Source organism: Gouania willdenowi, chromosome 22 (assembly GCF_900634775.1).
Source record: "Gouania willdenowi chromosome 22, fGouWil2.1, whole genome shotgun sequence".
NCBI lineage: Eukaryota > Metazoa > Chordata > Actinopteri > Blenniiformes > Gobiesocidae > Gouania > Gouania willdenowi.
This window is the reverse complement of record NC_041065.1, coordinates 27,898,311-27,921,927: the sequence shown is the minus strand read 5'-3', so window position 1 is coordinate 27,921,927 and position 23,617 is coordinate 27,898,311. Positions and strand designations below refer to the sequence as shown.

At 38.5% G+C, this 23,617-nt stretch overlaps 1 protein-coding gene across 1 annotated transcript; it reads left to right on the top strand.

Annotated features, from left to right (window-relative positions):
• The first annotated feature begins 587 nt into the window (after positions 1-587).
• On the top strand, positions 588-23,227 carry LOC114455885 (protein unc-79 homolog). Its single transcript, XM_028437183.1, has 15 exons — positions 588-1,159; positions 4,444-4,564; positions 10,410-10,723; positions 12,168-12,338; positions 12,507-12,602; positions 12,701-12,756; positions 14,603-14,732; positions 14,846-14,910; positions 17,127-17,215; positions 17,747-17,787; positions 18,045-18,073; positions 20,412-20,533; positions 21,318-21,489; positions 21,627-21,857; positions 22,994-23,227. The coding sequence occupies exons 1-15, from the start codon at positions 1,138-1,140 to the stop codon at positions 23,225-23,227; spliced, it is 1,893 nt and encodes a 630-aa protein (XP_028292984.1). The 5' UTR covers positions 588-1,137.
• Positions 23,228-23,617: the final 390 nt, after the last annotated feature.

Genomic DNA, 23,617 nt, shown 5'->3' with positions numbered 1-23,617 from the left:
GCAATATTTGAGAAATGTGTAATATTTCCCGGTACTTTTCTCGTAAAAATATAATATAATTTTAATGTAAAAGTTAAAAATTACATTTAAATCTAAATTTTGAATATAAAGCTAAATGTTAAATATTAAAGCTAAATGTTAAATATTAAAGCTAAATGTTAAATATTAAGCCTAAACATTTAATCTAAATCTAAATTTAAATGCTAAATGTTAAATCTAAATATTAAATGCTAAATCTAAATGAGGAGCGCAATCACTGTCTGAATTGACCGCGGATAGCACTCGTTTGTGTCAATGACATTTTATTTTGGTACTTCCAGTGAATTTGCATATAAACTAAATATTTAGTTGCACCCGTGACATTTAGATTTAAATGTAGATTTGCATTTAACATTTAGATTTAGATTGAACATCTAGATTTGCATTTAACATCTAGATTTACATTTAGCATTTAGATTTAGATTTAACATCTAGATTTACATTTAACATTAAAATTTAACATTGACATTATATCTTTACAAGAAAAGTAATTATCACAATGTTTTTTTTTTTGTTTTTTTTTTACAAACATTGCTGGAAATCTGGTTAAAAGTAAAATAAAATCACAAGTTGCTGTATTCCTCCTCCACATTACCATGACACAATAACCATCTGTTGCACGTTTAGCCATTACCAAGCCTCACACTGAAACACGTGGATAATGTAGGTACTAGGTTAGATCATGCATATCCTTGGTCTGTATTCAGCTCTGAGGGGTTGTTGGATTTCTTGAATGACAATTTGTCAAAGGCGGATCAGTCCATTTGGAAAGGTATGTTAACTCAGATGTATCACAAATGTCTTCCCCATCAATCAATAATGAAACGACTGCAGTTAAACAGCAGAGTGAGAGCATTTTTATTTTGGTGGTGATGCCCGTGATTGGACGTTAAAAAAAAAAAAAAAAAAAAAAAGCTGAGTGTGTGAGTCAGTCCATCGTTCACAGTGGTACAACCAAGCCGAGGCTGAGCTGCTACATTCACTTTTTCACCACAGAGGGAACCACACCGCCTGGGAGCACTGGGTAGAAAAACCCTAAAAAACCATACAAAAAACCACTGTCAGTCTGGCTTTAATGTTCCCCCAGGTGTCTACGAGATGTCTACCAAGGCAGAGCAGTGTAAGTACACCTCGGTTTGTCTGTGTGTGTGTGTGTGTGTGTGTGTGTGTGTGTGTGTGTGTGTGTGTGTGTGTGTGTGTGTGTGTGTGTTTCCTTTATGGAGCGCATTTAGAAAGTGGAGATGTGGTTTTTATTTGAAGGGGTAACAGGGGGAGCTGACCGTGGTGCTGAAACCGCGGTTGCCAAGGCAGGTTGCAACACGTCTCCCCAAACCCCCCCCCACACACACACACACACATCATCACTGCAGAGGATGGCTGGAGCTTCTCATGCTCCCACACAGCTTCATGCTTCATGCTTCATGGTGGTGTTATCATCACTACGTATTTATGTGGTTGGGGGAAAAGGCTGCGAGAAAGAGCGAGGTGTGAATGATGCTGGTCTCAAGGTCGACCTGACAGATTATGTGCTGAACAATATGGTGGCAACTAAAGATGAATCAATCATGTGTGCTGATGATCCTCAGGTGGAACTCAGCCTATTGTCTGTCCAGCTAGGGCTGGGAGATATATCGAGATTCAAGATATATCGAGTTTTCTATTTTGGCGACGTAGAATTTTACAATATTGCCAATATCGACATTTTTCTAGCTTATTTTGTATCAAAAATAACCGTTTCAGCGTTTTACGCTTGGTCTACTTCTCAGAACAGCATTAAAATCACAATTAGATGGATCACTGAGTATGTCCTAACCCAGACCTTCCCCTTAACAAGCCACACTAAGGAACTCTCTCACACGTGGTGTCCCTTAGAGGAGAAAACCCCTAAAGTGGCACATATTGTGCAGCTGCTTGTTAATAACTGAGCCTGTGTGGCATTTTGCATCAGCAAATGTAACAGTGTCTTTTGGTCAGACTTCATTTGAGTTAAAATTATCGCAATTTATATTATATATCGCCATTTTGAGAAAAAATAATAAGATATGCATTTTGAACCATATCGCCCAATCCTTCCTGGAATCCATCCTAATCTCCTGGTATTATTCAATGTTTAATACAAGTGATTAGTCTGAAAGTGCTTATTTTAACTCTGAATTGTCACTCTGGTCAGACTTCATTTGAATTAAAATGATCAAGATTTATATTGTATATCGCCATTTTGAGAAATACGAGTTTTGGACCATATCGCCCAGCCCTATGCCTAGCTTTGATGAAAACATCTGACATTTTTGGGGTTGCAGTTCAGAAAAGGCTTATAGTGGATGTAGATGCTGTGTCAAGAATGACATAAACATAAAAAGAGTGCAAACCGTCACCAAAAGCTAAATCTCCTCTTTGCCAGATATTAGCAGTTATCTGGATCAGTACCATGATCATTCACACTTTAAAGGCTTGGAAGAAATCTACATCTCCATTAATAACATACACTAGGTCCAAATGTATGGACACTAGGGCTGGGCGATATGGACCAAAACTCATATCTTGCTATTTTTTCTCAAAATGACGATATGTAATATTAAGTCTTACCAGAAAGACAAATTAGGGTTAAAATTGCTGATAAAAAAAATGCCACCCAGGCTCATTTATTAACAAACAGCTGCACAATATTTGCCACTTTATATAGGCTTTTTCTCCTCCAAGAGACAGCATGTGTGAGTGAGTTCCTTAACGTGACTTATTTAGGGTTCAGAGAAGTAATGAAAATTGCAACTCCCAACAACTATTTTAAAACAAAATAAGCAATAAAATATCAGAAATATGGAAAAATTGTAAAGAAGAACACTGTTTGACTGTACTCTAATAGTGATAATAATATTAAATGCTTGTTTGATGTTACTTGTACTGTGTGATTGTATAAATAAAAACAAAGATATATCTCATTATAGGCAATATCCTGAATCTTGATATATTGCCCAGTACTAATGGACACCCCCATTTTTTTTCTGACTGAAACTTGGTGGGGTATTTCAAGGACCAACTCAACATAACTGAGGCAAATACAAACTGAGATATAGGGTCCAGATCCAGAATCAGTATATTGATCTGGATCCCATCCAAAAATGAATAGTCTTCCATGGTACAAGATCTATCTTGTACGTTAAAATTTTGTCATAATCCAGGAAGCACTTTTGACGTAATCCTGCTAACGGAGAAACAAAATAAACGCAGGTGAAAATATTACCTTACCACATATACGTTTTTGTGGATTTGTTGGGTTTTTGCTTGGTAATTTCATATTTTTCAAAGTGCTATGACATGACTATTGTTGTAAGTTGCGCAATATAATTTTTTCATTTAAATGTTCACCTATTTGCACTACTCATCAATGCACTACTGCACTATTATCTTATTATTATTATTATTGTATTCTTATTTTATTTCATTATTATTATTATTATTATTATTATTATTATTATTATTACTATTATTATTATCTTGTTATTTTTATTTAGTTTGCACATATTAGTCTAACTACTCTTATATTTATGTTTATACTTCTTTTTTCATTTATTTTTCTTTATTTTCTTTATTTTTCTTTATTCTAGTTGATTGTTATTATTTAATGTTATACTACCTGAGAGAGCACAGGTCACCAAAAGAAATTCCTCGTGTGTATTCATTCACCCCTGGCCAATAAAGTTGATTCTGATTCTGATTCTGATTCTGATAAATAATTGAATTGAGTTGAATATGTATAGGTACATACTGTACATGGAATTTGTTCCCTGTATTTAACTCGTCTCCGAAGAGCAGTGGGCAGCCACAGTGTAGCATTAGGGGTTAAGTGCCTTGCTCATGGGCCAACATTAAATGTGCATAGAAAATCTCTTCATCATTTGTTGCGTATGTTTCAACACGGTAAAGGAGAGACATGGGTGTTCTGCAAACCCCGCAGTAATTATTTTGTAGTGGGGTTAGTCACTGGGTCCACAAGGTTTCTTATACTGGTTTTATCCAACCAAAGACACAAAAGACCCCAAGGATCCATCACGTCTCTCAGAGGGGTTTGTTTAGGAACGAGTAAGCCCTCCCTCATCTTGTCTTGGGGCTTGAACTGGCCACCTTTTGTACATGAGCTGTTTCTGTAAGCAATAGGTTAGCACCTCCTCCAGGGCTTCCTGTGACCTCTCTGCTATATGGAAAAGGTCACCTGGAGCAGGCCAGAGAGCCATGGGAACACAGACTATGTGCTTAACTTAATAATTGGAGCATCTGTGCACAAGATCAGAAGCGAGCTATGAAAATAAACAATCATGTGATAAAACAATCGGTTAACCTCTTAGAATCATGGTTATCCAACTGGTGTTGATATTGCTTTTCGCTCTCTCTCTTTATTTTGTCTAGTTGCTTCTAAGATACGATACTTGCAAGAGTATCACAACCGTGTGCAACACAATATTTACCCTGTGCCCTCGGGAACAGACATTGCAAACACACTGAAATACTTTTCGCAAACGCTGCTCAGGTAAGTATCCTGCTCCGGAGCCGTCAGGTGACGTAACAGATTGTACAGTGTTTGATATTCAGCCTTCTTAATTAGGAATCAGATTAGATTAATCACTGTAAGCTGTACTGACACACTTGATGAAAGGAAACACAGAGAGACAACTTAAAGGAAATATAGCTGCTAATATATATATATAGATATATATGTTAGGGTTGGGACTTTATCGCGTTAATTGCGATTAATACTTACAGAAAAATTACTCACAAGAAAAATAATGCAGTAAATTGCCTTTTTTGCACTCCAAACAGTACTTTAAATCACCTTAATTGCAATAAATAAATTACAGAAAAATAACTCGCACAAACAAAATGCAGTTAATCACTTTTGTTTTCCACTCCAAACAGCGCGGTACCTTTCTTATAGCACAAGTTCCCGGTATACCCATAATACTGATGCACAGACTACAACACTCCATACACTGTGATTTTTATTTTTATTTTTTAAACGACGCTCCTGCCACTACCTTGCTAGGAAGGGGGCAGGGAGAGCTGTGATTGACAGCTGTGAGGCTGTTCATGAAACACAATCCTGGCTCTGATTGATTCTTTTTGCTCAGTCGCTGTCTTTACATAATGACAGCGTTAGCAAACATGACAAAAAGTCACTTTTATAAGAGTTAAGGACTGCACCTTTAATGCTAAACATGTAGCAGCTAGCTCGAACAACGGTCCTTGTCCGAGCAGACGGTGTCTCCAATCCACACTGAACAAGATGACAGGGTTCAGAGCCAAAATGAATAAATCCATGAGAGACAAATGAACAAAGTCAGTGGATTAATGATTGTGGTGGACAGTCGACCACTCTCGGTGGCAGAGGATGTGGGCGTGGCTAGAAGCAGTGCTACAGATATCGTTATCTATACCCAACTTATGAACTGCTATGTAGAAAGACAATATAAAACAAAATGTATCAGCTTCACCAGTTGGTTTGTTTATTTCATGCGCAACAGATATTCTAACTATTTTGCACTATTTCCAATTCTCTGGATTGTTTTTTATTTTAATACCCAAAACATTTGTTTTAGGAAGTTTACAAAAAAATCTGGAAAAGCATGAATATGGCTTACTCAAATTGACGTTTGTGAACAATGCAACCATAATATTCTTTATTCATATTACACATTATGTTAGCACTCAATGATGAAAATTATAAACACAATTTAGTTGTTTGAGCTCATTTATTGTTTTCATTGATTCAGCCATACACCAAAATCCATTTAAATTGGAAAACGTTGCTTCTCGTGTTATACATTGTTAGACGATTACATTTGATTAATCGAGATTAATTAGTTACAAAGTCTCTAATTAGAGTCCCACCTCTAATCTATATATATATATATATATATAAAGGAAAAATAAAACAGGGATAGAAGATGCAGTATAGACTGGAGCTCCAGAGTTATGGTGCTTGTTCCCGTGGAGCCGCTGAGATAGACAACTCTGTGGTGTTTATTGATTCAGTGGTCGTTGTTAGATAAACCTTTCCCTGGGGCGGTCTGGAGTGTCCTTCCCAGAGCAGTCGCCTGAGGGATTGAGGGGGGGCAGTTCCTCCAGCTACGCAGTTCTAGGGTCAACCCGCTCCCACGGGTGCTGTGAAAGCCTGAGAAAGGAACAACATGTTATTTCCCTTCTCCAGCACAGGTCAAGTAGTCGGCCATTTTGCATTTTTGTAGGAATCTAATATTAGCAGTGAGACCACTGACCAGGATTGGGGTCAATTACATTTTTCAGTTAGTTACATTTTCAATAACCTATGTTCAATTACAATTCAATTACGATTACAGTTACCAGCATTTTTCCAATTACAATTATTTTTTATTCCCAGAAAGTCAAGTAAAATTACGTTCTTAATTACTAAAGTTAATTTACAGTTAATTAAAATTACTGAGCCTGAAATAAATAACATAATAAGAGTTAACCTTCGTCTTATGATAACGGGTCCTAAATTGGAAAATACACTAAAACAAATAACTATCATCTAATTTCTTTCCTATCTAATGGTTACCTTGTCAAGCTTCCTAATCAATAAAAATATAGGATTTAATATTTCAGGGGAAATGTGTAAAAGCTTGATATGAAGCGTGTTTTAATAATTGTTAACTACATATATGTAGTTAACAATAACTGTACATAGAACTGTAACATGGTTCCCCCGTTTTGCATTAAATTACAATTGACAATTTTATAAAATATTTCATGGCAATTAGAATTACAAAGTCACTTACCTAAACTCAATTACAATTTCATTACAACAGATTTAAAAAAATAATTACCAGTTACGCAGTTACAATTATAATTGACCCCAACCCTGCCACTGACTAAATTAAAAGGAAACATCTCCCCGTCTTCTCTTATTAGCTGAGTTCAAAGAGAGTGGGAATAAGGAAACTTGTATGTCCTACTTTTAATGTCATTATCAGCTCACGGTGCAACCTGTTTCAGATTGGCAGCTGGCCTAAATTCAGAATTTTATTTCTCAGCCTCGTAAGGATTAGTCCAGCACAGAGTGAGATGCTCACAGAGAATCCTGACTAAAGGGCTCCCTAGCATCCTTTCGTTGCACAGTTTCAAACATGGCCTCTCATGGCGGAGATTTCTTTTCACTGAGTGGGGTGTTAGCTCAAGTGAGGATTTTTTTTCCCCCGAGGTGCTGCATCATTAGAGTGAAAAAGAAATCACTCGGCATAATGCCACCGCTAATAGTTCCTCGATACTGAGATACGCTGCAGATTGTAGCATCCGACTCTGGTCGAGTCAGGTTTTTTTTTATCAGAGGGGGACTCTGGGATCATCTTAACACCTGTTCCTTTTGTCGCCTGAGGTGAAAAGAACAGAAGAGTGTGAAAAAGAAGGAAAGAGCAGGGATTGTGGGAGTGTTGATCCTAGAAAGTGGATCAGGAGTGTGTCATGTATCTAAAATGGAAAACTAAAGGCAGTGGATAGCTGATTAGCATAGTGTAAAGGCTTAGCAGCACCAGATAACCACTAGCTTCTCTGCATCTGACAGCTTCCCACACTGTATCACTAATAGGAATGAGTGTAGACTACACTTGTTAGACTGATTCTGTATGAGGACGATGCTCACTGATACACACACAGCCTATATTTCAATCACAGAACAGGGTGTGACAGCTAACGTACGTCATGTGTTTTGTTCCAGTGCATTTCTACATGTGTTTTATGTGTCGTATATGTAACTTTATGTGCCGTTTGTGTGTATACGTGCGCGCATTTGTGTGTGTGTGTGTGTGTGTTGTGTGCGTCTTTGCGTTCAGTGTATACGTGTGACTGTGTCTGTATGTGTCAATGTTCATTGTTCCAATTGATGATGTTTTTTCTATATGAGATATTATGGGCAGTGAAAAAGTCATACTCTGGGACGCAGTCAGCGCATTTGTGAAAATAGGCTTAAATGGATCTTCCACTGTTTTTACAAATGTGGCCTAAAATCTTTGAAATGTCCTTATTAGATTAAAATCTACGCCTAACAAAATGCTTTATTTTGCACCATATTCCCATACTCCCACCCAAAAAGAGTTATATCCTCAGTGTTTGTGCATCTTCAATAGTCCGCGATTACTCGCTAACTTCAGCCACCAGAGCGTGTCAGCGCACTGAGCTCTTTTTCTCTGCTTCAATGTCAACCACCCGTTTCTATCCGCTTTCGGTAAACCAAAAAGGTTTACATCGGCATCTTTAGCTTTTCCTGATTATTTAGAGCTGTCAAATTCATGGCCCGGGGTCCAAATCCGGCCCTTTGGAGCATCCAATCTGGCCCAAAGGAGAAAGTAAAAATTACAGAGAAAAAAATAATCATTGTTGAAATGAAACTCAATACTCCTGGTGCTTATATTTGCATGATTACAGTCATTTTTAGCGTAAGACTGTTGCAAAAACAATTATCCTCAAAATATTGCATAACATTTCCCTTAATTAAATAGAAATTGGTCACAAAATCTAGGAAATGTAAAGTGAAGATCCTGTAGGGACTGATATCTGTCACTTACTGCTAAAATATTTGTCAGTTTCTTACATATTTTGTATTGCGAACTAGGGTGCAATAATGTCAAAATTACTCGTTTTTCAACATAAAATCTGCTAAATGATCTAAAAAGCAGGCCAAATGATTCACTACAATATAAAACAATGGGATGTTTACAGGCAATCGGGGCTGTGACATCATCTATCACGTGATTTCAAGATGGCGGAGTACAGGTTTTAAAATGGTAAAGTAGCCTCTTTTCTAAAAGTTAATAAAAACAAATATCGTGCAAAATAATGTGTTTTGTTAGGCATAGATCTTCTAATAAGTACATTTCAAAGATTTTAGGCCACATATTGTACAAACATTGGATAATACTGTATGTTCTGACCAAAATCTTGCAGAGTATCACTTTGAGGGGATCAGTCATGTAATAATGATACTTTCTGCTTCTAATATGAAAAGTCAACATTGTGCATTTGATATGTAGTATGTTTGACAGGTTGTTATAAAAAGATGATCCCCTTTCTCACTTGCTGAATAATGCTGTAATTCCACCTTTTTGAGTGACTTTTGAGAAGCAACAAAAAAAAGCAATACATCAGCATTAATAATCTGGCCTCTATGATGATAAATCCCAAATCATTTGCCTGATAGCACAGCTTAGCTCTTTAGTAATGTGCAGGAAAAGAAAAAAAAAAAAAAAAGAGCAATGCTCTCTGGCCCCCCCTCCTCCCTCCTCTACCCTAGATGCTCCACACTCAACCCAACAAGTTTTTTGCTTTTTGTTTTCCCCCCCTTTTCCTAAGAATTTAAAATGTCCACCACCTCCCCCCCACCACCCCCCAGGCGACAGCAAACACAATTGTCCATCCTGCATTAGCTCACAAACATTAATGCTACCAGTCATCTGTCCCCTGATACAACCTATTCCTTTGTCATTATAGTTTCTCCTCGACTGTAGATTAGTCGTTACATTTATTTTAGATACCTTGAATCCATATGCCTGTTGGATCTCATTATTTCTCCTGATGATACTGGTGAAGTATCATAACGTATGCATACGGACATTATTTCTCTAGTGCAATAAACATGTGCTGTGACCGAGGAGCGTTTGATCTAAACTCACACACATGTTTATTACTGGCTGAAGCATGTTTCAGAAGTGTCACCTCTGTATTTTCCCCGAACCAACTTAGTGTCACTCCCATCCTCAATACCCCCCAATAAAGACAAGGAAATTTATTTTATTATTTTTTTTGTTTTTAATAAAAGATGAACTCCACGACTCATTGGCCTTTCTGCATGGTAGCCAACCCACCTTGCTGATTGGAAAATGGCAGCCATTGAGGGACGGTTATAATTGTGCTGTCTCTTTTTTTTTTTTTTTTTTTTTTTTTTTGGAGAAGTATGGGGTTGCCACTGAAAACATGCCATTTTTTATATTTTTGCTCCTTGTCACCAGATACGCATGAGATGCAGTGATCATTGCAGTTTGTGGTCATGTTTTTTCTTTTTTACGTTTTCCAAGTGCGAAGGCAGACAAAAAATGTGCTGAATTGAAACGAAAAAAGCCACTCCGAATAGACAAAGCAAAAGGAGAAAATTACCCGTGCCTTCAGTGATACGGTCCAAATAGTGAGACACTGCATCCTATGTGGGGTTTATCTGGGTTTGTTTTTTTCTATTTACGCTGTCTCTGTAGTGCCATTTCAATGTAATGTGCTGTTTTTTTGTGTCTTTGTTGTCTCTTTTTTTCCCTTGTTCCCCTCTCCTACCCAACCCTCCCCTTCCCCATCCCCCCCTCCCGCCCCCGGAGCAGCATTCTGTCCCGCACAGGCAGGAAGGAGAACCAGGAAGCTTCCAATTTGGCCGTGCCCATGACCATGTGTCTTTTTCCTGTGCCATTCCCACTCACCCCATCTCTAAGACCACAAGTCAGTTCCATCAACCCTACAGTTACTCGCTCCCTCCTTTACAGCGTTCTGCGCGATGCCCCGTCAGACCGCGGGGGGCAGGGGCAGCAGAGTCGGGACGCTCAGCTCTCAGAGTACCCCTCTCTGGACTATCAGGGCCTCTATGTGACCCTCGTGACCCTGCTTGACCTGGTGCCCCTGCTGCAGCACGGTCAGCATGGTGAGTCAAGGCCCCAGTGCACCACTGTTTGTCATCATCATCCCCGAGCCGCCATGGCCTGCATGAAGCCACTGCTGCTTTTTTGGCCTCTTTTTTGTAACGGGAGAAGAGAAAAGTCCCGCAGAGGATCTTGAGGGGATGCATGGGGGTGATTGGGAGCACGCTGGAATCCCGTCAACTTAATCGTTCATAAGCCATTGGATACAACAGACATAGGCCTTCTCTTCTGTGTATCTGACTGCATGTTTGTTATACCCCAAGCGGGAGAAGTGTTTCACTCACTTCACATGTGTTAATAATGTCAATTAAAATGTTTTATTATTTTTTCAATTTCAAATATTTAGGATACTACTGAATGTGAAATTAACCTACACTGTTGTTTATAGCAGGGGTTCTCAACCTTGGGGTCAAGCTTTCTTTAGGTCGCCAGATACCTTCATGAAACTAAATATTTGAGCCCATGTTTGGTTATTTTTTCCCTTTTTCTGCAACTACACCAAACTTGCCATATTTTTTTTTAACCTATTTTCATCACTTTTTCTTGCCATGTTTTGGCTCCTTTTAATGCTTTTTTGCTACATTACTCCCACTTCTGCCACTTCTCCATCAAATGCTAATGCCTTTTCTCCAAAATGTTCCACTTTCAAGACATTTTCGGCACTTATAGGACCTCTCCACCACTTTTCCCATCTAAAACTGCATATGATGACCCATTATTGAGCCTTTTAATATATTTTATGCTTATTTTTTATTATTTGCCAGTTTAAACTAATTGTTCTTCTAATTGACCCAATATTGTTTTTTTCTTAAAATCCAATTTCACTCCCTTTTCCACCTTTTTTGGTAACCATTAACCCATTTTATAGTATATAGATGACTATATACTATGGATCAAATAATAATAAACTTCCTGGATAACAGTGGATATTATTCAGATAAATAAATAAATATGATTGCTCTCCCCATTATTCCCCCTTATAGATGGCCATGTCTGTTCGTCAATATTCATGTCTGTGTTCAACCACCTTCAGAGACAAACTCTGGCACCTTATTTTAGGGGTCGTGGGCTGAAAAGGTTGAGAACCACTGGTTTATAGCGCCTCGGCTGCTTCACAGTCGGTGCTCTTATTTGTCATGAATATTTGACCGTTGTTTAGAAAAGCAAAAAAAAAAAAAAGCATGAAAAACCATCTTTGAGACTGCTCTACTCACACTGAGGGCAAGCTTTACTGCTGTGGCTTTTAAAGAGAATGCTCTCTGTCTTTCCAAGTAGCTTAATTTTGAATCTTTGTCTTTTCTCACTGTTATCCTGTTTGAAACCTGTAATAGTATTTATCTTAGACATCTGTGGCTGCATACGGTATGTGAATAATATAGGTGCTGTTGATTGAATGAGTGTCTGTGTATCTCTCTGTCTTTTTTTGCCTTCTCCCTTTCTTATCAGATCTGGGCCAGTCCATATTTTATACAACAACTTGCCTCCTGCCCTTTCTCAGTGATGATATTCTCAGCACTTTGCCCTATACTATGATCTCCACTTTAGCCACATTTCCCCCTTTCCTCCACAAAGACGTCATTGAGTACCTCAGCACCTCTTTTCTCCCCATGGCTATACGTAAGTATGTCTTATCAAAAGTCATGTTGGGACATTAGTTACCTGTATAAACTCAGGCTATTTAATGGAAAAAACTCCTAATAATAAGAAATCAAAACTGAACTGGAGTGTATGTGACCCAAAGTGACATCTTAGGTGCTTATCCTTGTCTGTTTCTCCTGTGTTTAGTGGGCTCCACTCGGAAAGAAGGCGGAGTCCCAGCTTATGTCAATTTGTCTGCCTCATCTATGCTCATGATCGCAATGCAATACACCTCAAATCCAGGTATAGCTTAGTATTGCCTGCTTTTCAAGCCAATATTCCATTGTTTTCTGTTGAATTTTCTCTGATCTAAACTCACTTTTTTCTTTTTTTTTCTCTAGTTTATCACTGTCAATTATTGGAGTGTTTAATGAAGCACAAACAAGAAGTGTGGAAGGTACTCGCTTTTTAAATATCAACCGGAACAACACAAGGGATGGAACTGAAAATGTGTCATTCTAATGATTAACTTCCCAGTTTCTATGTCAACAGGACATGAAAACTCCAAGACTGTGTACTGAAATCGCATACTAACGTTCTACACACTACACACTCATATATACTGTCTACTATATACTATTTGAATGATTAAGATGATGACCGTTCCTCTAGAAGTATATTTCCAAGTTTCCCAAAATGCATTTCGAACCTACGACAAAAGCCTGAATCACACTGAGGCTAAATATCTCTGTTGATTCTCCACCTTTGAACATTCTGAAAGGATTTTAAGTGAGAAAGTGGTGATTTGATCCATCAAACTCGTGGCAACACATTTCATTCCAATATTTCTGAGATTTTCAAAGACCCTCCATTGGGCCACTGAATAAACTTCCGGTTAACTTCAAAACAAAAGCCCTATTTACATAAGCGTTAAAAAACTGATGGTAGACAAAAAGAGATGCTTGTGTTTTGAAAGGGACGATTTTACGTTCCGTTCATAACGCATCACGGGGCGGTTGAGTATGACTAGTGTGCCCACCGTGCAAACTTCAGAAATGTCCCGATATAGTATAGAGCAGTGTATTTCTCGCATACTCAATCTTTCCATACTATCTAATATGAACGCACTACATACTCATATTGATGTCAGACTGATTAGTACATTAGTAAGCGATTGTGATAGCGTCCAACGCATTAAGTAAAAGGAAATCAGAACTGTCCACCTTGTTTGCATGGCTGCTACTTCCTGATCATGATTGCAGCTTCCTGTGTGGTGAATCAATAACATACAAAAACTGGTCTCTCAACTCTCTTGATGGTCAACTTCTAGCCTTTCAAAACAAAAGCCCTGCATACAGCTTTACAGGAACTAACAAATAAATTCAACACCATGACGTCACAAAATAGCTTAAATAACTAGTCGACTTGGAAAAGAACTGACCTTCTTGCTGATTTGACACTCACTAACTGCTACCTCATGACACAGGAAGATGTGATTAGCTCCTGCACAAGAAGACTTGGAATTTTGGATAACACTTTACTTGAAGTTCTTACATAAAGGCTAACATTACATTGTTATCATTAATACATGACACCTGTCATTAGCATGAATAAGGTGTCATGAAGGCTGTCACTAAGTATTGTTCGTTATCTGAACCCCTAACCCAACCTAACCTTGCTAGATCCCTCCACCTAACCCAAGAAATGCCAACATAGCTCTAAAGGTGTCATCATTTAGCCAACGACACTTAATGACAGCATAATGTCATTATCTGGCTCAGTGGAAGAGTGGGATGTCCAGTAACCGAAGGGTTGGGGGTTCAAATCCCGCTCTAACCGAGTCATTGTCGTTGTGTCCTTGGGCAAGGCACTTTACCCACATTGCCTTGTATGAGTGAGTATGAATTGTGCATGAATGTTGGTGGTGGTCAGAGGGGCCGTAGGCGCGAAATAGCAGCCACACCTCTGTCAGTCTGCCCTAGGGCAGCTGTGGCTACATTGTAGCTTACCACCACCGGTATGACTGTGTGAGTGACTGGTGTGAATGATAATTATTATTATTATGTCAACCTTATGTATAAAACTTCAAGTAAAGTGTCACCGAATTTTGTCTTCAGTTGACGCAAATTGCAAAGACAGTGAAAACAAGTGTGATTTTAATGTTCAAATATTTTTTATACAATAAAAAATAAGCCTTTGCTACATAAATGACACTGTAAAAAAGTATTTCTTAAAAAAGCTTATTTTCCTTTTTTCTATATAGCTATTATAGAACGTAACGATTGATGTCTTATTGTATGCAGGACCTTCTTTATGTCATATCCTATGGCCCATCCCAAGTCAAACCTCCAGCTGTACAGATGCTGTTCCATTACTGGCCTAACCTTAAGCCCCCAGGGGCCATCAGTGAATACAGAGGGCTGCAGTACACAGGTCAGAGCATTTCCACATCACTTCTGCTTTGTTTTTTAGATTTTAAACCAATCCTTCAGCTTTACCCTGACTCTTTGCTTTTCTTCCCTCTTCTCATGCATTTTCTGGTTCAGCCTGGAATCCCATCCACTGTCAACATATCGAATGTCACAATGCCATCAATAAACCTGCTGTCAAGGTGAATACAGTTGGTAAAAATTCATGAAGTGTGCAAGCCTATGGCAAAGTGCTCTAAATCTGATTTTTTTTTTTTCTTCTTCTCTTGACATGTTCACTGGGAGTACATGTGGCTTAACTCAACCACATGTGTGTTTACTTTTATGAGCCTGCAGTAAATAAACCAGTGCATGCTGCTTTAACTGTGTGCACAGAGTGATGACATCATCTGTGTACTTAACATCACAAGTTATTGGTGCTCTATCCGCATCACCTGCTGTACCTGCGCTGTGGGGGAAAATAACAAATGGAGCAGAAACAGGGGCAGGAAAAAAAAAGATCTGGATTTCAATTACCTGGAGCAGTAAAGGGGGGGAGGGGCCATTAATTGGAAGCATTGACCCTTTGCTGCCCTTGCACACAATGTGGCATAAAGTGAGCACAGTAAATTACAGTCCACCATGAAGGCTGAGGCCATGAGGACTGGGACAGTCCTCGGGTGTAAGAAGATGAAGCAACATATGCAGGCAACCATCCATACAGTGGAAAGATGAGGCTGTGATTTGTAGAGTGAGACAGGTGAACCATCGGATCGTTTTTCATCACAGGGATGCAGGGAAAACACCAAACCCCTTTAAATACAGGGAAATAAAGGAAAAGCACAAATGTAATAATTTGATGTCAATGCCTTGTGTCAGTGCCATGTTCTTACTGTAACTGTAACTGACTTTCCCTAAAAAATGCTGGACGTTGAACAAGATTTATCATGACAACACATGACATTATTTAAATATAGTAAACCAAGTCTTCAAAATACCAACATTGCTCGGAGAAATAATATAACTCCAGCCAGAAAAATCTCAAAGGATCATAAGGTTGTAAAGCAGAGAAGGGCAACTTCTATCACAGCAGGGGCCACAATAATGTGATTGTCTGCTCCGAGGGCCACATTATCAACATTCAGCATTTAGAAGGACGACCAATCTGAGTATTAACACAGGAAAAAACAAATGCTTTTGTCTGTGTAGTGCTTTTGTGTGTGGGTTTCTTGTTACTTTTGAGTTTTTAGACATTTTTGAATTCATTTTGTCTATTTTCTTGTCAATATGGCATATTTGTGTTGCCTTTTTGTGTGTTTTGTGAGTCATTGTGTGTTTTTGCTGTATTTTTTGTGTTATTGTTATTTTTTTGTATTTTTTTGGAATTTTGTGCAACGTCATTGCCATTTTGTGTCTTTGAAGTCATTTTGTATATGTTGTTTTTGTAGTTATTTTGTGTTTAAGTGGTTGTTGAGTGTGTCTTTGTCATCTCATTTTGTGTAATTCTGTTGACATTTTGTGCATTTTGCTGTCGCGTTATGCATTATGTTGGGCTTCATATAACTTCCAACCTCATGAATTACAATTCTGTTTTGGGGGCCACACAAAATTAGGCTGCATGTGGCATGTCTGCTGTAAAGGATCCTGCTTTATTGCTCATAGTCATATGAATTGCAATTGATCATTTTTTCTGACTGAAGATCAGTTTAAGTTTGGTGACATAACTTTTTGAGCAGGGTTTTTCAACCTTGGGGTCATGACCCTGTGTAATGTTGCTTGAAATGTGTAGTAATTAATACAAAATAATGAAATGATGACGAAAAATACTTTGAAAAACTATTTTTCTTTTTTTCAATGAAAACAACGCACAGTCTTAAACAGCTGCATTCTATACTTTCTCAAATGTAAATCTCGCTCAAAGAAAATGCAGTTCAAATAAAAGGAAGACAAATAAATACATAAATCAATAAAATACAGTATAAAAATATCTGAGCTGGCGCATTTTGTCATTTTTCTGGCAAAAATCCTGGCTACTCTGTATTTGTAATACAATATAACAAACATGAAAAAAAAGTCCATTGGTTCGCCAGAAATGGGGTCACGATCCAAAAAAGATTGTTTCACTGCTTATGGTTCACAGAAACTGGAGGCTTTATGTTATATTATGAGTGATCTGCATCTTAAAGAAAATCATTCTTTGATAAACTTAACCAATCTTTAAGGTTGAATGTTTTTGCATCATAGTTGGCAAAAAAAAAAAAAAATCTCAAAAAACATTTTACATTTTTTTCATTTCAATAATCTTAAACCACCCTAATGATATTATAACACGGCAGAAATTAAGTCTAAAACCTAAGATGTTGCATTTGTCTAAAATGCCAACCTTCTGTTCACATACGCCGTTGTATTCCTCTTACAGATGTGCATAGATCCCACTCTTTCGGTCGCCCTGGGAGACAAACCTCCTCCTCTTTATATATGTGAGGAATGCAGCCAGCGGATTGCAGGGTATGCAATGCATCTTCTTTCTAACTCACTCTTTCAATCATCTGACTTTTTCACAGCCTGCCTCATTATTTGTATTTTCACCCATGGGGGTGAAATACCTCTCCATGGTTACACTATTCCTTTTTGCTGATAATGAGAACACCATCGTCTCACACACACACACAACATGTATGGACTTGTTTTCCTTTTCAGGCAAGAAGGATATCATCATTTTATTAGTTTTAGAGGGTTTATTAATAGGGATTAGCAAAAAGTTGGATGAGTTCTTGCACTAGTGTTTGCACGTTTTCCAGAAAAGACTCACTTTTCAGGTTACGTTTGAAATACGTAGGAGCTTCTCAATAGTCCAAGTGTCAAAGTTTTGGTGCTTCTGATTTCTTTCTGTTGGATAAGTTGATACAGAAGATGTTTAGTGAAGTGTTCTATGGTTTTCTATGTATTTTGAGGTAATTCATGAGCTAAAATATTTTGCGTTTAGAGGAACATGCGCTCTGATTGATCCTTGATCAAACATGTCCTTGACTTTTACAGAGATCACGCTGAATGGCTTGTTGACGTCCTCCTGCCTCAAGGTGAGCATTCTCATTTAAAGACGTTTTTGAAGTAAGCACTAAAGCAAGTACAAACCTGAAACTTTTTTTGTAGTTTTCACAACTCAGCATAAATCAAAGGATTAAATGAACCATTTAAAATTGACAGCATTGCAGAAATGTTGAACTACATTAGGTCAAGTCTTGACTTTTGCAGCTTTAGGGTACATTTTATTTATTTGCACTTATTTTTATCTTTTGTTTGGAAGTTGTTTTTCATTGTTGTTCATTGTTTGCAGCAGAGATATCCGCCATTTGTCAAAAGAAGGTAAGAACTTCTCATTATAAGCATCTGGAGCTCCTTACGTCTCTATGCTTTAAAGGGGACCTATCATGCTAAATCCACATTTTTAGCCCTTAAATGCCCTTTGTTGTGTATTTGATGTGTTTAAAAGTCCAGAAACATTGAAATTAGTCTCTTTGGTGCTGTGTTGATATCTTTATATTTGGTTTTGGTCATATTTTTTAACCTGTTCTATTTTGAACAATGACGTCACAGTATTTGCAGCGGAAGTGCCCAATTAGGACATCGACTCCCAGCCCAACATATGTGGTTCGGCGCATTGGCGAAGCTGCTCTATCGCCTCGTATCGAAAAATCTGAAAAAGCAGCGGTTGCACAAAACAAATGATTATCACCTTAAATGCACTATTCCTGTAGTTAGAAGAGCAGATGAGGAGAAGAAAGTGACATGGCAGCCTCACACTCCTGTGAGAGTTTAAATGACTGCTGCTGCAACACATTGAAGCAGCGCTGAGACAATAGCCACTTAAATATCCATGTTTTACTGAAATGTGCAGTTTTTTGTGTTAAAACAATAGCAACAGTGTGGACACACCCACTCATTAACATGTATAAATAGGACTCTAATCAGCCCGATTTCAGAACTGCTGAGAAAGTGACTTTTCAGAGGCTAAAACTCTGGAAAACAGGCAAGTTTGGGAAAATAAACCTTAAATACTATGTTTTTGGGATTCTTAGATGAAATGGAGATGGGTGAAAAATAGCACGATATGTCCCCTTTAAAGGGATCCTCCACTGTTTTTACAAATGTGACCGAAAACCTTTAAAATGCTCTTATTAGAAGATCTTTCCCTTACAAAACGCATTATTTTGCACCATATTTGTTTTATTTACTTTTTTTTAAAAGTGGGACTACTTTACCAAATGCCATTTGGCCACATTTCTAAAAACAGTGGAGGATCGTTTTAACACACGTGTGAAACTTAAGGCCTGGGGGCCAAATCTGGTCCTTTGGAGCATCTAATTCGGCCTGCAGGAGAAAGTAAAAATGACAGAAAAAAATTATCATTGTGTGAATGAAACTCAGCAATATTGGCTTGGGCTCAAAGTTTTCCTGGTGCTTATATCGGATGATGGCAGTGATTTTTAATGTTGAACTGTTGAAAGAAAAATCTAAATTTCAACAAAATCTTTCAAATATTACACAACACTGTCAATCATTAAATTGAAATGTGTCACAAAATCAAGGATCCTGTTGGGACTGATATCTATCACTTATTGCTTGGATGTTGTCAGTTTCTAACATATTTTGTGTGTACGTAGAGGTGCCAACTAAGGCACAATAATGTTGAAATTACTCCGCCCTCTTAAGCTCTAACTGCTCCGTATTTGGCCCCTGAACTAAAATGAGTTTTACTTCCCTGTTTTAACACATCCAGTCATGACTGGATATAAACGTTGCTGTCTCCTTGTTTTTAGTGACACGTTTTATCAGAAACACTCTCTGGCCTTGTGAAAACCATTTTCCATTTTTATGTTTTGGGACAAAACTTTATATCTTAAATTTATTAGTCTTTTTTGTTTATTATCATGAAGCTGGAATATTTTCTGTCACTGAGTCATTTCACTGGATCATCTCAGTAAAGGCCAAAACGTTACAAAACAAGCGGATGCTGGGGGTTCATGGTGATTGTTTGCTGTTTGCTGAATGCAGTGCCTAGGGCACAAGTGCTCCTTACTGGTTTCCAGGGAGACGCTGGAAAAGTGCCTGCGTGATGATCTCAGGTATTCCCGTCAGGCGGAGGAGGAGGCGCCCATCATCATAATCATCTGCAGAAGCAGGTGGCCTCTGTCCTTGCTTGTCCTCCCAGGCAGTGCATAATCCACCACCATCGCTTTGAAACAGTCACCTTTAAAATACACGGAGCAGCTCTTTCCTTTAAATGAAATTAAACTCAAGCACATAAATTAACAAGAAAGTATGACAAGACAGAGCCCCAGCCAGTTCAGCAGCGATTTTGTCGAAATCCATCATCAGAGGACAGATCTTAATTTGATTGGGAGCAATGCATCCCTCTAATGGCACAAGATTAGAGGCTGATCAGATTAGGACGTCTCTCTGGTGCCATGCTTTTTATTTTTAGAAACCCGAGACACCATCGGGGCATGTGAAGACTGTTTTTGATGCTGAAAATTTAGACAGATTCACACGTCACTTGCACAATGCCATGGGACATGGTGAGATTTGGGTTTTGAGTCATGATTGCCTGCATTTAAGGCTGATCTCATGCATGTTTCTTAACGCCCATTATTGCTATCCAAACTCCTTCTCCTCCTCCTCTTCTTTTGGCTTGCTGCTGTAGAACTGTAGCTCTCATGTTAGGAGGGCCGTGGTCACCTGCTTCTCAGCTGGCTGCTGCGGGCGCCATGGCACCGGCCTGTCCGCTACTGCAAGCGTTGCCATGTCAACCACCACAGTAGCGAGGTGGGGGCTGCGGCGGAGACCCATCTGTACCAGACCTCGCCCCCTCCTATCAACACTCGGGAGTGTGGAGCAGAGGAGCTGGTGTGCACGGTGGAGGCTGTTATAAGGTGCGTTCACTGTCTTCACATCACGCATGTAACAATGAAACACAGTGAATACACCTCTGATTATCTCAAGCACCTGCCCCAGGGTTGGGGTCAATTACTTTTTAGAATTACAATTGCGCCTTTAATTATCCATGTTCATATCCAGCTCAATTTTTGTAATGTGCTGAACATATACTGCACGCACTGGGGTTCCTCTGGGGTCAATTTGACCCCATTCAGTTTTAACCAAACCATTTTGCTTTATATTTAAAGTATTTTCCTAATTTGATGGGTACAGTTGATTAAGCATAAATTTATCATAATTATGTTTTTTCAATGTGCTCAACACATATTGCACGCATTGGTCTTCCTCTGGGGTCAATTTGACCCTATTCAATGTTTACCATACCATTTCGCTTTATATTTCATGAATTTTCCTAATTTGATGTGTACAATTGATTAAAATGATCACAATGACATTATTTCAATGTGCTGAACACATGTTGCACGCATAGGTGTTCCTCTGGGTCAATTTGACCCAAGCTGTTTTAGCTGTGTAAAACTTGTCTGTGCGACCCATATGTGACCTCCTTACATCCCTACACCTGCAGGGACAGAATTGATACTTTTGAGTTGATACATCATATTTGAGGATAATAGGAGAGTTAATTTAACTCTTCCTCTTTGCGTCCCACTAGTCTTCTGAAGGAAGCAGAAATTCATGCAGAGCAGCGTGAGTTTGAGCTGAACCGGCGACGTCAGATGGGTTTGTCAGCTTCCCACCACTCATTGGACAATATTGAGTTTGATAACAAGGAGGACGACCAGCACGACCAGCGACTCCTCAGTCAGTTCGGCATCTGGTTTCTGGTGTGTACTAATCATGAGCTGTTGTCTAGTGTGTGTGTGTGTGTGTGTGTGTGTGTGTGTGTGTGTGTGTGTGTGTCAATAAAGCAGATAAAGGATGTGTGCGTTCTCTTATCACCTGCTGGCTGATTGATTCAAAGGTGAGCCTGTGCACCCCCAACGAGAACACGCCTACGGAGAGTCTAGCACGGCTGGTCAGCATGGTGTTCCAGTGGTTCCACTCCACAGCATACATGATGGATGATGAAGTGGGAAGCTTGGTGGAGAAACTGAAGCCCCAGTTTGTCACAAAGTGGCTCAAGACAGTGTGTGAAGTCCGCTTTGACGTCATGGTTATGTGTCTGCTGCCCAAGCCTGTAGAGTTTGCAAGGGTAAGGTCATCAAAGGATACACTACAACAGAAAAGTAAAGCCATTTAAATAAGAAAAACTAGATCATTTTGACCGAGAAATGCTGTTGCCAGAAATGTTTAGCAATTTGTCAGTCCAAGCCGAGTAAAAAGAAAAATCCTTAGGACAGTTTTTGACTGACAATTTTTGGGATCTAATGTTTAAATAGTTGTTTGTTTCACCCTCTAACAGTCAAAAGACATGTATCCAATAAGGGTGGGACGATATATAATGCAACAAGATATCGCAATATTAAATCGTCACAAATTCACTTGTCAAGGTATCGGGAATACATTTCCATCCCTGCTACGTGTATTTTCAACAGCAGTTTGGTGTTTAAAACACTTGTTATGCAAAGTTCATACACAGATAGAAATCTTTTTTGGAAGATTGTCATGATGACATGATTTGGTTTTAATTTTAGACTGGCATGAATTGCCATTCTTTGTTTTTGCATCTTTATTTGCACCGTGGCACCTCTTTAAAGGTTTAAGGTTTTATATTGTCATTTTCATGTTTCCATAAAAACAAAATTGGTTTCTCGGGACGAGCAGCATACAAGAAAATAAATATTAACCGAAATATGGTGCAATACAAACAATACAACAGAAATAAATAATAGAAATGCATGTTTTGCAGCATCAAAACACTAGCCTTATTGTTCATCAGTCTTGCTGTGCTGGAACCTTGTTTTTGCTCTGATGCTTTCACACTTTAAATAGGAAATTATCTTATTTATGTTGTTTATTACTTATATTCCTTTATAGAGGTCAAAAGATCATACATAAAGTATGTAAATATGTTGAGTTAGTCATAAAAGCATGGTTATTTTTCCAATTGCAATTTTTGGGGGTCTTTTTTTTCTTCCCAAAAGTATTGCCTTGTATCGTTATCGTGAGCCCAGTATCGTATATTGTCCCATCCCTAGTATTTATAACTTAATAATTTCTCTATTTTCTATAAAGACAAAAGCAACATCTTGTTATAAAGCTGTATACAAAAAAAAAATCGGACTTTTTTTTTCGTCACAATAAAGCAATTGACCATCCATATCCTAATACTTTGCCTCAGTGGATTGAATCAGATGTTTAATCCTTGCATGCTCTTCTTTCTAACAGGTGGGAGGTTACTGGGACAAGTCATGTAGCACGGTGACTCAGCTTAAGGAGGGTCTGAACCGGATCTTGTGTCTCATTCCTTACAACGTCATCAGTCAAGCCGCTGTGGGAGTGCTTTATTGCCCGAGTGGCTGGAGTCCATCCGTACCGAGGTGCCTGACAACCAGCTCAAAGAGTTCAGGGAAGTGCTCAGGTACATCCATCTCCTTAATACGTTCACATCACTCTGCTTAGCCACACAGAGGGATTGTAATAATATATACATTTTAAAAAAGGCCATTTTAGTCATATTTGTTTATGGAAGAAAAGAAAGAGAATAAAACACAGAAAAATGTATAAAAATGCCCAAGTGAGACATGAGTAGTAATAACAGGTCTTGAATATTCACACAAACACAAAGCAACACTGGGACAAACACTTTGCGTAACAGACTAAAAGGATGCACGTTTCCACCAGAGGTGAAGGTGGAGGTGAAGTACTCAAGTTATTGTAATCGAGTTGCTTTTTATGGGTACTTGTACTTTTTTCAGTATATTTCTAAATCAGTAATTTTATTTGTACTTAAAGATCCCATATCATGCTATTTTTCACCGATCTCCATTTGTTCCCAGAACCCCAAAAAAC

Coding starts and splice junctions, on each gene's coding strand:
- LOC114455885 (XM_028437183.1), top strand. CDS start 1,138: ATGTCTACCAAGGCAGAGCAGT. Junction 4,565..10,409: donor TTTTCGCAAACGCTGCTCAG/GTAAGTATCCTG, acceptor CCCCCGGAGCAG/CATTCTGTCCCGCACAGGCA. Junction 21,858..22,993: donor AGCCTGTAGAGTTTGCAAGG/GTAAGGTCATCA, acceptor TCTTTCTAACAG/GTGGGAGGTTACTGGGACAA.